This window comes from Pelodiscus sinensis, chromosome 28, assembly GCF_049634645.1.
Source record: "Pelodiscus sinensis isolate JC-2024 chromosome 28, ASM4963464v1, whole genome shotgun sequence".
In the NCBI taxonomy this organism is placed as follows: Eukaryota; Metazoa; Chordata; order Testudines; family Trionychidae; genus Pelodiscus; species Pelodiscus sinensis.
Genome location: NC_134738.1, coordinates 3470127 through 3485727, shown reverse-complemented (window position 1 = coordinate 3485727; position 15601 = coordinate 3470127). Strand labels below are relative to the sequence as shown.

Below are 15601 nucleotides of genomic sequence, written 5' to 3'. Positions count from 1 at the left end.
AGAGATGCGTGTTCTTTGAAAATCAAGTCACAAAGGGCAAGGGGAAGCCAATCTGATTCCCAGTGACAAGTATCTTACTGTATGAGAAGTCCATTTTAAATTAGTGAGAAGAATTGTGAAGTAAGTCACTACTCAGTGGGACAGAATCCAGCTCTTCATTTGGTGCCATGCTCAGGTATGAACATTTTGCCCCTGCATCTTAACATCTCTGATTAACACAGGGTGGTTAAAATGGACAGACCCAAAAAGGATGAAATTCAGGCCTATCACAGTGATGACTCTTGTAAACCCTATTTTGAGGGCATAGAAAGAACTTAAATGGTACATCAGCTTTTGCTGGCTTGTGTACAGAAGTGAACGTCACACAATGCACATATGGCCAGAGTCTTCCACCTTTACTCAAGTACACAGATTCCATTGAAGTCAAATTGCCCACAGCAATTGACAGCACTTCAAAGTAACATCTGCCTTCCCTAATTTTGGAGTAAGCCAGCCAATGAATTACAGACACAAACATCCAGCCCACATCAATGACAGAAAAAAGACCCCATAGTGCTTAAAAAAAAAAAGTTTGAGGCTAGTAGTTTTACAGGAGTATTAGGGAGGTAGATGTCCATCTCCCAGTGAAGAGAAAACACCAGCCAACAATTTCTTTGAGAGGGACCAAGGAAGGAACCCGGCTTAGCACCCTCAATCTCCAAACTGCAAACACATGTTATCTAAATCATTTCTAATGACAATACTAGTTATTGACACGGCTCAAGCATAATTTTTTCAGGCCCAGTACAAATTTTTCAGGCTCATGTGACAATTTGCAGCCTGGGCCACGCCTTCCAGGCCCAGTAAAGTGTACTCTTCCTCTCCCCTCCCATTCCATGTGGGAGCCCTCCCTGGTGTGTGAACGCTGACAAGTGTGTATATAATGATTGGCCTAGCCATCCATTTACTGGGACCATTTGTGTGCTCTCGTGGGCTTCCCGGGTGGGACCCAGCAGAAGGATGGGGGACTTACAGCCCGCAGGCTTCCCTTGATCTGGCCTGCAATGGTCGGGGCACCCCCAGCAGCAGGGAGCCAGGGCTAAAGCCCCTAAATGGCCAGCTCTGCCTGGCAGGAGAAAAGCAGTTCTGCACACTGCCGTTCCCCCTCTCCACCCCCAGGAAAGGGCAGCACAAGGAAGCTCTGCCCCTGTCCCCCCACTCCTGCCAAACAGGAACTATGCCAGGTAAGCTCCCCAGTCCCCTACCCCCTCCTAACCTCTCCCACATCCCCCCTCCCTCCCACACCTTGCACCCCCACCCTACTTGCAAACCAACACTTTCCCAACTCTATCTCCCACCCAGGCCCCCACCCCCACCCTGCTCCTGCTCCCTCCTGCCCAGCCACCCCCACCCTGCTCCCTGGCATCTCTCTCCCGCACACTGAACCCCTCATTCTTGACCCCACTCCAGGGCTTAGGGCCCCCACCAAATCTACTAGCCCCAGGCTCCCAGAAAAGTTAATCTGGTCCTGGATTGTTTTTTCTGCTTCTCAGTTGGGGCCACAGCAGTGAGGGGTTTTGTCCTGCGCACTTTGGGGGCCAGGTCAGTGAGGGGCAAGGGGCGGGATTTGGGTTTTTTGCTTCTCACCTGTGTGGGGCTCCCCACTGAGTTCTTTCTAGCCCTGCGCTAGGAGGAGCCTGCGCGCCTCCCGCATCTCGTTACAAACAAGGGGGGGGGGGTTCAGGCTTCCCCAGGGCCTGCTGCTGGGCCCACGGGCATTTTCGGTGGCCCTCAGATGTATGAGGCCGAGCCCTGGTCATGCCAGCTCCCGGGTCCGCTTCCTGCTGCCTTGCCCTGGGGGGAGAGGGGCAGGCCCGTGGGGGGGGCAGCCCCATGGAGGGGGGAGGGGCAGGCCCGTAGGGGGGGCAGCCCCATGGAGGGGGGGCAGCCCCATGGAGGGGGGAGGGGCAGACCTGTGGGGGGGCAGCCCCATGGAGGGGGAAGGGGCAGGCCCGTGGGGGGGGGGGGAGGGGAAGGCCTGGGGGGAGGGGGAGGCCGCCGGGCCGGCAGGGGGCGCCGGGCCGCGCAGGTTCCGGGCTCTCGGCCTCTCCCCGGGGCCGGGCAGCGGGACGGTCCCGCCTCACAGACCATGGCCGCCGCCATCAGCGCCGGCATCCTGGGCCGCGGCCACAGGGTGAGAGGAGGCGGGGCCCCGGGACTGGGGAAAAGGGGGGCGGGTCCAGCTCCGGGCGGGTCCCGGGTTGGGGCCTCCGGGGGGGCGGGTCCTGGTCTGGGTCCGGCTCTGGGGTCCGGCGCTGAGGAAGGACCCCCTCCTCCCCGCGCTTTGAGCCTGTCCGGTGCCGGGCAGCCGTTGGCCCCGCCCCCTCGGGTAACCGCCTCTCTCCCCTCCCGCCAGATGCTGCTGCGCGGCGCGCGCCGGCCCCTCTCCTCGCCGAGCGGCGGCGAAGCCCGCGTGACGCGGGTGCTGCGGGAGAAGTTCCCCCGGGCCTCGGCCATCCGCGTGGTGGACATCTCGGGTAGGCGGCGGGCCCGGGCGGGCGGTGTCCTGGGAATGGCTCACGGACGGCCACGACCCCCCCCCCAGTGTCTCTCACGTTTGTTTTAATATAAACCCCCCCCTTGAAAAAATGCGACGCCCCCCCCGTAGCCACCGTTTCCAGACCCGCAAAACATCGTTTCTAGCGCTGCCCCGCGTTCGTGTCGCCGCCGGGCGCGATGCACCGGGCTGGAAAAGTGGCAACGCGCGTGGACCTGAGCGCGAAATGCAGCTTTCCCCGCATCTCTGTGGGGTGCCCCCCCCCGGGTCCCCGAAGGCAGCGGTCCCCAACCCGGGGGCGGGGCCACCCATACACCGCGTGCCCAGTGCCGGGGCGCCATGCGCCGCATGCCCGGGGGCAGGGCCAGCCCCGATCACTCGGCGGGCGCACAGACATGGCCAGGCGGGGCCCATGGGCACCGTGTTGAGAAACGCCGCTCTCAGAAGTCCCCTAAGGGTTTTGTAGCATAGGCCTGGCTTGCACTGGCTTCTAAGCATGACTGGCTTTGCCGGGCTAGGGGATATCTGTCACTGGCTTTCTAGAGCAGACCTGCTCAGGATTGATCCCCCACTAGCAACCCAGGTAACACATTGGGGTTGTTATTTCTGAGCAGTTGATAAATATGGAGACTAAGTTCTTGTCCTCAGGAACTTAAATACCACGGAAGAATGGTCCTGTGTAGAGCACAGGACTGCAGGACAGTTCTTAACTCTGTCAGACCCATACTGTGTCATGGAGCAAGTCATGTCATTTCTGTCTAGGGCAATGTCTGTGCAGCTCCTGGGAGCTGTGATTCCCAGCCTGAGTAGAGAGACTAACTCCAGCTCTGCTTCAGCTAGCACGGTAAAAATACCAGTGTGGCTGTTGTGGCTTGGGCAGCTGAGCCGCCCAAGCTCAGCCCCAAGTGGTCAGGTAGGGTTGACCTTTGGTGGCTAGTAAGGAAGTGAATGGTTAACTAGTTAACTGGTTATGGTTAACCGGCGTTTAACCAGTTAACTGATTAAATGGGATTTTACATTCCTATTGGCTTGCCTGAACCACCACCCAGGGCTGACTGGACAAAGAGACTGGAGCAAAGAGTAGTGGGGATGCGGAGGTTGGATAAGGATACTGGCACTGGAAGACAGTGGGGATGTAGAGCATGGGGGGGGGGGGGGGCGACTGGAAGGGAGGGATGTGGGGGAACAGACCAATCAGCCAAAGAGCTGAGAGGGAATTGAGATTGGTGGGGACAAGGGTGGAGGGATTGGTCATAGGATGAGGTGAGTCTGTGGCTTGCTGGGAAAGGAGACGGGACTGAAATGAGAAGTCTGACGAGTGGAGACTGGGTGGTGAGGGGACTGAGACTAAGATCGGGGGGTGGGGAAGAGAAAGAGACTGGTTCTGGGACATGGACACGTTGGAGGGGAAGGGGCAGAAGCTTGGGAAGATATGGGCTAACTCAGTTCAACCCTACTGTTAAACTGTCCCATCCTCAAGTGCTGCTCCATGTAGAACAGGGGTGGGCAAAAGGGCCTCCACGGGGTGGATCTGGCCCGCGGCGGCCCTGCCACTCCCCCAGGCTAATTAGAGCCTGGGGGCGGGAGAGCGTGTGAAGCCTCCTCCCGTCCTGCCAGGAGCACGTGGTGCTTTGAGCACGTGGCTTGCAGGGCATGGGCAGAGCGGAGGAGGTTTCACGTGCTCCCTAGGTTCTATTTGGCCTAGGAGCAGGGGAGTACGGAAGTCTCCTCCCATGCCAGGGGCATAGGCACCTAGGAGGAATGTCGGGGAGGAGGGAAGGGAAGGCAGGCACTCCCTTGTCCCCAGACCAATCATAGTCTGGAGGTGCGGAACCTGGAAGTATCTTAACCCTGACCCTTCTGCTTGATGCCCCACCCCTTCCTGTGCGGCCCTGGCCACTTCTAAAATTTCTGAAGTGGTCTCTGGAAAAAAAATTATTGACCACCCCTGATGTAGAAGATGACAACCTACTATTGCTGTCAGTTACTCTATTAGCTCCACTGACAGAGGTCTGTGTGGTGGAGCTAAAAGTTCTAACCCTGCTGATAAACCATATGATTGTCACTATGATGGAATTTGTGTGGGTTTTTTTTCAATTTGCTTTTCAAAAACTTGTTTGTGTGTGTGTATATGTCTCTGTCTATGCCAGAGTTAAGGTTGCCTGTGAAACCTTAATTCAGCTCCCTTGTGTGCTTGCATTATGACCACGCACTATTTTTCCCCCAGGACACCTCTCTCATTTAGTGCGCAAGCTGGACATGCCCTGGGAATGAATCAGGGTTACATGGCAAAGGAAGCTATTGTCTTTAGGACCCCTACCTCAAATAATGCCGAAGTTGGAAGGTGTCTAGGGAATGAGGTAGGGGATTGCAGGAAGAAAAGGAGAGCTCATCAGTGAGGTAGTTGAATGCTGCCCTGGAACGTTGGATTCCATCTTTGCTTCTGCCACAGGGTTTCTGTAGGATGCTAATCCAGTCACCTGAACTTTTCAGTGGTGGTGCTTGGTGCCTGCCCTACATGGGACCCCGTGGTCCAATTTTCAGAAGTAAAGTAATTCCTCATTTAACATGTGCCTGCTTAGCACGTTTTCATGATAGCATGAATTTTTTTTTTTTAGGGAATGTTTTTTGAATTACACGACCATCCCCAGAATACCATGATTTCCCCAGCTGGCCCGTTGCCAGCGGCTGCGCGGGGCTTCCAAAGTGCGTGCAAAGTGTTGGAGGGTTCGCCGCTCGCTGTGCCATTCCCCGCTGACCCCCCCCTCGCCGGATGCAGTGCAGGTCCCGGCAGACCCGTCACAGGGGCATACTCCCAACCCAATCCCCCTCCCCTCTTCTCCCCTTCCCTTCTCCAGAGCCAAACACCTCCCCTCCCTGCTGTAACCCAGTCACCTTTCTCCCCCAACCTTATGTCCCATTCCAACAGACACCACCGCTTGAAACGTAACCCCCACCTTTTCCATTATTTTCAATGGGAAAATTGACCCCGCATAACACGTTTTCACTTAACACGGTCATTTTCTGAAACACATCTAGCAAAAGCGTCCGTGGCCAATCTAGACATGCTTTTCCGCAAAAAAGCCCCGATCACCATTTTCGTGATCGGGCTTTTTTGCGCAAAACAAATCTCAGCTGGCCCTTTTGCGCAAAAGTGACTTTTGCCTGAACGGGAGCAGCATAGTATTTCCACAAAAAGCACTGACTTCTTACAGTAGGAAGTCAGTGCTTTTGCGGAAATTCAAGCGGCCAGTGTAGACAGCTGGCAAGTTTTTCCGGAAAAGCGGCTGATTTTCCGGAAAAACTGGCCAGTCTAGACACAGCCCAAGAGAAAACTAATAATCTTATCAGAACAGGTTTGAATAGTGTATAATAAATAAGGCCTATCTATGGCCATGCACTGAATTACAAAGATTTAAAAAAAATTAAATAGCCTACTCTAAGCACTGAGTGGTCGATCTAAGCCAGTATTCTGCCTTCAATGTCAGAGGAAAGTGCAAGAAACCCTGCAGTAAGCAGACATGGAATGATGTGCACAAGGCAAGTTTCTTTCGAGCCCCCATTAAAGGGTGACATGCCCTGAAACATAAAAGTTTATATCCCATTCAAAACTCTTGGTTTATTTATTAACTTCTCAAAATCCTTATTGAAATTCTGGATACTCTTATACATCGCCTTATCAGAATTTAAAAAGGATGGGGTGAGTTTTTAGCCTCCATGATATCCTGTGGCCCAGTTTGACAGCCTAAGTGTGCATCATGTGACTGTATAAATAAAAATGAAAGTGATCAGCCTGACTTAATTGGTAAGCTTAAATTCTTCTCACAATTTATGCTAATTTTTTTTTTTGTAAGAAAGACTTCAGAGCTTTCAAACATGCAGCATGTGTTAGTAATTTGGACAAAGAAATATGTAAATGCTTTTCCTGTCAATAACCCTTAAACTATAATCAATCTATATACTGCATACAATTGACGTGACCAAGACGCTAATATAATCAGTATCAGATAGGTAGCCGTGTTAGTCTGAATCTGCAAAAGCGGCAAGGAGTCCTGTGGTACCTTATACACTAACTGAAGTGTTGGAGCATAAGCTTTTGTGGGCAAAGACCCACTTCGTCAGATGCATGTCAATATAATCAGTGTGACTGTGTTTTAAAGGAGGCTGTGGAGCAATGTATGAAATTCATATAGAATCTGAAGAGTTTAAAGAAAAGAGAACTGTCCAGCAACATCAGATGGTTAATCAGGTAAGTGGTGGTGTGGGATCTGAAAGGGCAATCATATTCCTTTGTTATAACCATTGGTGTATTCATTCCACCTTCTGGAGTGTGGGAACTTTCCTGCAAACACTGATTACATGCTGATGGGACGAAGGAATTATTTCAAGTATGTCCACGACAGTTTGCTATTTATTACCTGACCAAAACCACTGTCAAAGGTGTTTTCCTAGATGCAGCTAACAGTTTCAGAGCTTGGTACAACATGATGTGGAGACACCACAATCCAGTTAATTTCATTGTGAGTAGAGGGAATTTAGGAGCTCAAGGATTAGGCCCTTAATGCTAACCTTCCCACACCGATTTCTGAGGGTTATTCTATGTTGATATAATAGGCCGAAAAGCTGCAGGAGACAAAGATCATCTGACTCATCCCTTTACTACTACAAGGTTCTTCTCTATATGGTTGTCTCCAGTCTTGTTCAAAATGATCCAAGTGATGTGACTTCCAGTACCTGGGATGGGAAGGGTATTTCACACAATTCCATATCAGGAACAATTTCCCTTTCTTAAGTTGCTCCCAGTTTTATTGCCTTGTACCTCCCAAATTATTATGCTTTGCAAGGGGAGTTTGATACACTTCTCTAGTCTCCCTGCATGGTTTATCAGAGATAAATAAATTCCAACAAGCCTGTTCACACCCTAGCAAAACTAACAGTTGGCTAGTGGGAAAGTAAGAAGTTCAAGCAAGGGAGGGTTGTGCACCTTAAAAATATCACCTCCCCTGATTTGACCCAGTACAAAATGTGTCTCCAAGCCTGAACTGGTTATTAGTCATTATAAAACCCAGTTATGTGATCAGACTCTGTACATAGGATTGTTCTTTGTCCTGAAAAGCTCACAACTGAAGGTAAGGTGCTGAATATATTGAATTTAAAAGAAGCTAGTGTAGATTCATGTACTATGTGCAGAAAGCTTTGAACTGAGATAATCTTAGATTTGGATTTCATAGCCAGGAGTGGGGCCAATAGCTGGGACTCTGGGGTCAGGCCTGGCAGCTGGGATCAGAAGTGGAGCTCTTCCTCCCCCCCCCCCCCCATGGTAGATTGAGCCATCTGCATCCACCATAGACTTCTGTTTTGCTCAGTTCAGTTGCTTCCGTGTAGTTTTGTTAAAAAACTTGTTAAATTTCTTATTTTAGGCACTAAGTGAAGAAATTAAAGCAATGCATGGACTACGGATATTCACATCTGTTCCAAAGAACTGAAGAAGTTCCAGCCCTATGATTCAAGGAGGAACCAGGCTACATTGCTAGAAACCTTTGTGGAAGATAAGACATATGGACCTTAAATAATCAATATTTAATGTTGTTAAAATAAGTACAGTATTTAAAGCGAGCCTATTTCATGTGTATTTAACTTGATTTATTCTTGCATAAAGTACCTGATGCCAAATCTTAGATTTTTTGATAAAGTAAGCAATTAAGTCAAATATGAAAGTGGAATTCCGGAGCTTGTGGAACATGTTGCAGAGGGAAGTACTGGCTTCCATAGTGTGTCAGCACTAACATCTAGTGGGAAAGGCCCACAGCAGTGGTGATTCTACAGGGAGCTCATGAGCCAAAAAGCAATGTATGTTTTTGCTGCCTACTTGACTGATGTTCTGTTATAGCTGTGAGGAGACTGCAGCTTATGAAGAAATCACTTGAGACTGTGTAGAGTGCCCCATTCACTGTGCCTTCTCTCAGATGCTTGCAGGAGAATCCTGAACTGTCTGGCACAGCTACTGTATAGGAAATTAAGAAAGTTTTAAATTCTCTTACTTCACTGTGATGTCTTTTAAAGGATAAGGGGGCTCAGGTTTCCTGTTGGGCAAAACTTGGTTGCATGATTTTCTGGGTCTTATGATCACCTTTCCTCCATGACATGGGGATAGGGAAAATGCTTGATATCTTCACACTTCTGTTTGATACAGTTCTGCTATTCATGCTTTTTCATGTCAGATTTATCTTCTATATTAGGGTCAGTTTTGATAAATATAACATTGACTGGATTAGCACTAAAATGAGTGAAGTATCCCTGTCCTATTTTAAAGGGTTAGTTGGCAGGAATGGAGTATTTATATACAAGTACATATTTCCTTATCTTGCAACTCCTGGAAGTCATGCTGCTGTTTTAGTGGACATCTAGTTACTATTAATTGAGCTCTCATGCTATTTAAATATGCACTACCTACCAACACTAAGGTGATGCAGTAGAACCTCTGGTTGCAGCTGAGTGTTGATCCATGAAACAAACATGACTAGATACAGAATGTGGCTTGGGAGTGTAGATTCTGAAATGCATAAAATAAAATGGCTATTGTTTCAAATTATTAGCTCTTAGAAAAGCTCTTTAAATCATCAGACGCCCATTGGTTCTGTATTGGTTTCCTTTGGGAGTGGCGTATTCATGATGGTCCCATTTCTCTTTTTCCGCCCCTGTAACTTTTTCAAGAGAGTGCTCCCAATAAGGCTCTTGCTGTAGTCTTTACACTGGTGACAGGCCCTGAAGTAGGCCTCTCTGTAATAGTCTTGAAACATTCAATCAAAAACCACTTCTGGTTCAATAGTAGCAGAAGCTAAGAGAGCCTCTTCTGTAGCAGCTTAAGGCTACGTCTACACTGGCAGCTTCTTGCGCAAGAACTCTTTTGGGGAAGAGTTCTTGTGCAAAAATTCTTCCACAGTGTAGACAGTCTCTTCCGCAAGAAAGCTCTGATGGCCATTTTAACCATAGAGGCTTCTTGCACAAGACATTCATGTTGCCTGTCTACACTGGTCTCTTCTGGAAGAGCTCTTGCACAAGAGGGCTTATTCCTCATGGGGAGAGGAATAACTCTTCCGGTAGAAGCCCTGTTTTACAATGCTGTACTGTAAATTTACTTCTGGAAGAATGCTCGTGCACTGTAGACAGCCAGCAAGTTCCTGCAGAAGAACAGCTGTTTTTGCGCAAGAAGCAGCCAGTGTAGACATAGCCTAAGTTTCTAGCATGGAATAAAACAAGTTCCCCACTGTAAGTAAATATTTGCTGCTGTAAGTATTTTGCATACTTGTAGCACATTTCCTGGGAGAACAGCTTGTTACCAGTCTATGATCACCACATATGTGGGAAAGATTAAAGTGCCTAGTATCATATAGGAAGCATAACACACAACCAGGACTAGAACTCCACTAAATCTTCTGCCTGTCCTCAATAGATGCTAGTGATATGAATGGGTAACCATCACCCTTACTGGGTGATGCTTACCTGTAATCAGCAGCTCTACAAGCTGCTCCGATCGGATCATGCCTGTATCCATGAGATCCCATTTAATCAGTTAAATGTGATTAACCAGTTGACTGATTACATGCTATTTTACATCCCTACTAAAAGCCCAATAAGATAATTGTTTGGACTCTGTTTACAGCTAAGTTAAATCAGAGGAAAATGCCTGTAGACAGGATCCTGGTGTTCTCTTCTGAATGAGAAGCACCAGTTAAGGAGACACCACCAACTTCAGTTGGCAATTTCTGTAAACTGCAGAAATTTCCATTTGCTTGTTCCAGATTTTAAGGGAATACCTGTAGCTTTTTGAAAACCCCTTTCCCTGAAAATGATTTTTTTTGATAAAGCACATTCTGCTGTTTAAGATGTTTCTGAAAAGGTGCCTCACTTCATACTATTAGAAAGGAGATGCAACATACTACTACAAATATTGTCTGAAGTGATCCATCAGCTTTTCAAAGTGAACAGACATTGAATAACCATTACATGTTCAGGGAAGTGAAGTGTAACTGTGGAGGTAGACAGTACTGTCATGGTATAAAGAAAAAAAAGTAAGGAACAATGAGCAAACTTCTATGCAAAGCCAAGAAGACTGCCAATCATTAGTGGTTGTTTAACTGGTAAATGTCAGTAGGTTAAAATCCCTAGTGGGCCCCGTATTTTCACCTATTTAAACCAGAAACTCATTTGAATACCACATGCTTTATTTGATTGAATGAAAGTTACAAAAGTAGGTACAAAATTTTTTTTTAAAGTACAATAAACTTACTAAAAGTAACCAAAAAAGCCCCAGGTAAAAATACTATAAAATTTTCATATTAAACTCACTAACATTAATTTATGCAAACAGTTTTTTTTGCCATGGAGTAACTGTTTAGTCAAGTTGAAGGAAACAAGCAGGAAAATACAGAAGGCACAGCAGCAGTATTGATTTGTAGTTACTTAAGTTTGTCCACTAACACTGGAAGTGGCAAGAGGCCTAAATACTGTAACCAGTTTCAATTTACAGCACCACTTGCCTGCAATGCAAGTTAAGGTTGTCTGAACAAATTTTTCTGCCTACTCAAAGCAGCTGCATGAAAGAACCTTGCAACCCTAGTCCATCCTGAGGAAGCATGTGTATTGATATAAAAAGAACTTCAAAAGGTCATAATGTAGTACAGTATTTCTCAAATACTATCAATTCTTCCAACAGCTGGAACTGCCTATCCCTGTATTAATGTTTAATTTCCCCTGAATTCTTAAATTAACAGTACAATTCAGAAAAAAAAATCTAGAATCTGAACAGAGAAACCCAATAGTTTTGTCAAGAGTATGCTGAAGCAGATCACTGGCTATTCAGTATTCAATGGACACTTGAGAGTTTCATGCGCTGTCCACTAAGCAATGTAATCTGCTTCCTCATCCCTGAAGTGACCAGTGCTTGCCTTGGAAGAAAGCAGAGATTTGAAGAACACTGCTGTAGATCTAGGAAGAAAAACAGTTTAACTAGAAAAAGTTATTTTGCCTTAAAAACCAACAAAGCCTTACATTCTTTTCTCAATTATCAACGTTTCTCTATAGCGGAGGAAAAGGCTGCATAATTTCCTATACTGAAATCTACTCATTTTAAAGGTAGCTCAGAACAGATACATAAGCACTTTAGGTAAAACTAAATTATCTGAAAAGTTGCATTTGTGCAAGGCCAGGGGAAAAGCTTGCTCATTACAGATGCCAAGCAAAAACCACCAGTTTTATTCACAGTTCTAATGTGAGGTTTTAAATATGAGCAACTTACATTTAAAAAAAAAATCTCAAAACAGGCTAAACCTAGAACAGTGTGGTTTTAAACTAATTCAGTTTAAATTTGTACAATTTTTGACAAACACTGTAAACTTAAGTAGCTATCTATCCATCCATTTGGATTGGTGAAGCAAAATAATTTCAAAAAGCTTTTACCAGTCTTCCCTTACAACCTGTAAAGGCCAGATCTGCAATGTGCTATCTATTCTCATTAACTCTGAATCCACCTAGTGAACTCTGAATTCAGGTGGATCTTGAATGTTTTTTGAATTTCACTGATTCTAAAACACCAGAAGACTAGGAAATTAAAAAGTGAATTTCTTCATCATGTACCATTTCAACCACTGTCATTCAGTTAGTCTGCTACATCAACATTCTTGCATTTGGACAATGCATCCGTCTTGAAAACTCATTCTGGGGTCTGAAATGTACAGCACCAGTAGTTAGGAAAAACACTGTTCAACTTTGTAAATTGAGTCACTTTGAAATCACAGCCAAAATGTATATGAAATCATACAGTTCTACTTTGGTCCCCTATCCCATGTCACTTAATGACTACTGTACTTTTCAGAAGTTAATTATGAAATTCAGAGGAGCACTAGTTTGCTCTTAGTCAGCAGCCTACTGCTGTGCTTGGTCAATGGACGTGCAGTGTGATAGCAGATAAGCAATGGCTAAGCAAGAATACAAAGTTGTGAAAAATAACAGAGCTTTGGCACAGTTCTATTTAATGGTGTTGGCTTGTTTGTTCAGGGACTCAAAACAAAGGGTGACAAAAATCAGCTGAAAAGTGGCAGAAACAGATGCATCTTGTGTGATGCATTTTACAGAGAATTCAGTGGGTCCCTGGAGTTACAAAGTTTGAATTTCAGACACGCATAGTTGACAATAAAGTTGTCCTGTAAAGAACTACATAACATCTGAAATTCCCTAGTATTGATGTAGTTGTTTGACAGGCAGGATGATTAGAGGTATGGATAAGCAAAAGCTGTCTGGGAAGTAGTCATCTAACACTCTTCTATAAGGTACCAGTAGGGCAGAAGGAGCCAACAAGGGCAGGAGTGGCAGCAGATCCACACATTTGCAGGATTTCAACCCCATGGATCCCTACGCAGTCACATGGGACGTTCCCTCAGTGCTCTCCTGGACCAAACAGGCAGGGTGCCAGGACTGCTTGCCCATTCAGGAGCTTCACAATCCCTGAGGGGGGAGAATTACACAGCGGATTTCCTGGTGCTTTATGCACCATTCATTTTACACACCGAACTACAGTTCACAGGTAAACAGGCTTGCAAAGAGAACAAAAGTAGTGGCTCTGCAGAAAGAACTAAGGTGATGAGGCGTGGTAAGGGGGAAAAGGCCATTCCATGATGCTGAATTGACCCTTTGCACAACTCCAGCTCAGCTTTTTCTGCAGTGTTGCTCCCCTCTACCAGGTAGGTTGGGTGGAAAAAGCATTGGGGACTAGACTATTAAAAAGAAAAACACTGGTTGCCCCCTACAAGGGAAATTAAAAGCCAAAGCTACCTGAAAAGAAATATCAAGGTTTCAACACAAGATTCCACCTACTATGGCTGGAACATATCACTGGGCCCAGCTGGAACCCCTTCCTCTCTGAATCGCAAAGACTGCACACATTAAATACTAGTTTCTTACAAATCAAGTTAAGAATGTCAAACAACACCATATTACAACACAATTGCCTCCAAGCTCTCGAGACCTGTGAGCCACAGGTTTTTCTCATGGAATGAGACACACCAGAAGGAACATCAAAACAAACAGGATGAAAACAACTCAGGATTAAGCCTTTAGAATGGAATGTTTTTTAAACAAAACACTATGAATGATACTCATGATGTTCCAACAAAGAAACTAGGCATCTGTAGCTCAGATTTTTCACAGTCAGTTGGTGCTGGTGCTATTGTCTTAATCTGTCAAAATACAGTAGTGACTCCATTATATAACCATGACACACACTTAAAAAAAAGAAACCTCTGCAGTTTGCACTGGGGTACAATGCAGAATGTTTCTCCTTTACGCTCTCTCACACACATGCTTCTGTGCCAGTCAAGTTTTCATCTGGTTCTTTTAGGTGGGCTCTATGTTGCTTTATCTTACTCTCTTTTGGATCGTAACTTCATGACCATCCATTATTTAAGGCTTTGTCTAAGGCAAATAGAAAGTGCTTCTAGATACAAACTTAAAACAAACTACTCTTTAAAAAAAAAAAAAAAAGAAAGAAAAGCATTCATAATGAATACACCAGTAGTTTTTCCTTCTATTTCTGATCCAGCATTTAAAAAACAAGGTTCTGAATGCCACACAATGAAGTGAATTAAGTTACCATTTTCTTTAAAAAAACAAAAACAAAACCATGAAGACACAGAGATTTGAAATGGTGAACACAAATGAAAATCCACAGGCACATCCAACTGTCATTTAAATTTTCTTTAAAAGGAACCATGGGGCATGCACGCGCACACATATTTTAGTAATCAGCTGAATGCCAGATTGTTTTTCAAAACTGCTTTGGTTTCTGACACTATATATACCAGCCTATTCCTTTTACCGGCCTAGTTCTAAGAGATAAAAATGTTGGGTATTCTAAATGTAAATTGCATACATCATAAAATTTGCAAAAATAGTTCTATTTCCCACATAGAAAACAGTGGAATATCAAAGTTCGTAACGTAATGCACTTATCAGGAGTATTAAAACAATATTTATACTGGCATATATAGAGTTGCACAATGGAACTTTGTTGAGCAACTAAACACTGGATGGAATAAGACCCAATCCAAAATACTTGCATTTACAGTTTTGCAAACAATTTCTAGCCAGACCCCGTAGCTACAGAACTCTTAGTATCCATTGTTTCGTATTAGTTAAACTGCAATAGCTACAGTTTGGAAGTGTTTGAAAAATTAAATGTTATGAAGCCAAATTTTTCTCCAAATATCCTGTATTATACATCCAAGCTCCTGAATGTGCATTTGAACCTTTTGCTCCCTCATCCATGCATATGAATTTAGGGGGTTGTGCACAAAACACTGTACAGTCAAAACTGCAAGCTGGAGTGAGGTCTCAAATAACTAAACCATCCAGTTTCTAGAGCAAAACATTCTGGAACTGCTAATGCAAACTACAGAGACGTTCTGCATAGAAAATTATGCAAAATTTCACTAATATCTAGACTGACAAAATGTAGGTCAGTTAGAAAATCATGACATTGCAGGGATGAATGCAATCATGAACTCCAACTTTGCAAGTAAAAGATCTGAGCAAGAAGCTCTTAGAATTCATAGCTACATTGCTCTGAAGACACTTGTGCTGTATTGCAGACCTTGGATTTTATATAGAATTTGACCAACTACCTCTTTGCAACCTCTTTTCAGGCCAGCTACTAAGCTGGAAGAAGGGCAGTAATTGTGCTAGCCTGGAAAGCATCTGTTTTAGATCTGCTGTGGTACCTGGTTTCTCAAGGTTTGTGCCACTAAAGACAAAGTGGCAAAGAAATAGCTGCAGCTGGAAGCAAGAAAGAGTAACCATGTTTGAAAGCAGAAAGAATTCTTCTAAGGAAGATTTATCTGTCTTTGGATCCTAGCTTTTCAATTAGTTCTTGAAGAGGAGCCAACTCACGCCTGTCAATCAAGTTGAACTCCTGCAGGGGGAGAGACAAACATAAAATAAGCTTCAATTTAGATAAAAATTGAAGTAGACAAAATAAATGACACGCAGCATCCATTTTTTAATTCAAAATTG

At 45.2% G+C, this 15601-nt stretch overlaps 2 protein-coding genes across 3 annotated transcripts in view; one reads left to right on the top strand and one right to left on the bottom strand.

Moving 5' to 3' along the window:
* The first annotated feature begins 994 nt into the window (after positions 1-994).
* Positions 995-14083, top strand: LOC102453760 (bolA-like protein 3). Of its 2 annotated transcripts, none has more exons than XM_075910917.1 (4): positions 995-1223; positions 2396-2516; positions 6697-6785; positions 7957-14083. In XM_075910917.1, exons 1-4 carry the CDS (start codon positions 1092-1094, stop codon positions 8020-8022), a joined length of 408 nt encoding a protein of 135 aa, XP_075767032.1. In that variant the 5' UTR covers positions 995-1091; the 3' UTR covers positions 8023-14083. The 2 variants fall into 2 exon arrangements, with proteins under 2 accessions (XP_075767032.1, XP_075767033.1); XM_075910918.1 differs by lacking the exon at positions 995-1223 and adding an exon at positions 2017-2173.
* MOB1A (MOB kinase activator 1A) overlaps positions 10744-15601 on the bottom strand; it is a 21426-nt gene continuing 16568 nt past the window's right edge. Inside the window, exon 6 of the mRNA XM_075910916.1 lies at positions 10744-15500. Coding sequence (XP_075767031.1) covers positions 15423-15500 — 78 coding nt within the window. The 3' untranslated portion in view covers positions 10744-15422. The remainder of the gene's footprint in view (positions 15501-15601) is intronic.

Coding starts and splice junctions, on each gene's coding strand:
- LOC102453760 (XM_075910917.1), top strand. CDS start 1,092: ATGGCCAGCTCTGCCTGGCAGGAGAAAAGCAGTTCTGCACACTGCCGT. Junction 1,224..2,395: donor CCAAACAGGAACTATGCCAG/GTAAGCTCCCCA, acceptor CCCTCCCGCCAG/ATGCTGCTGCGCGGCGCGCG. Junction 6,786..7,956: donor AACATCAGATGGTTAATCAG/GTAAGTGGTGGT, acceptor TTCTTATTTTAG/GCACTAAGTGAAGAAATTAA.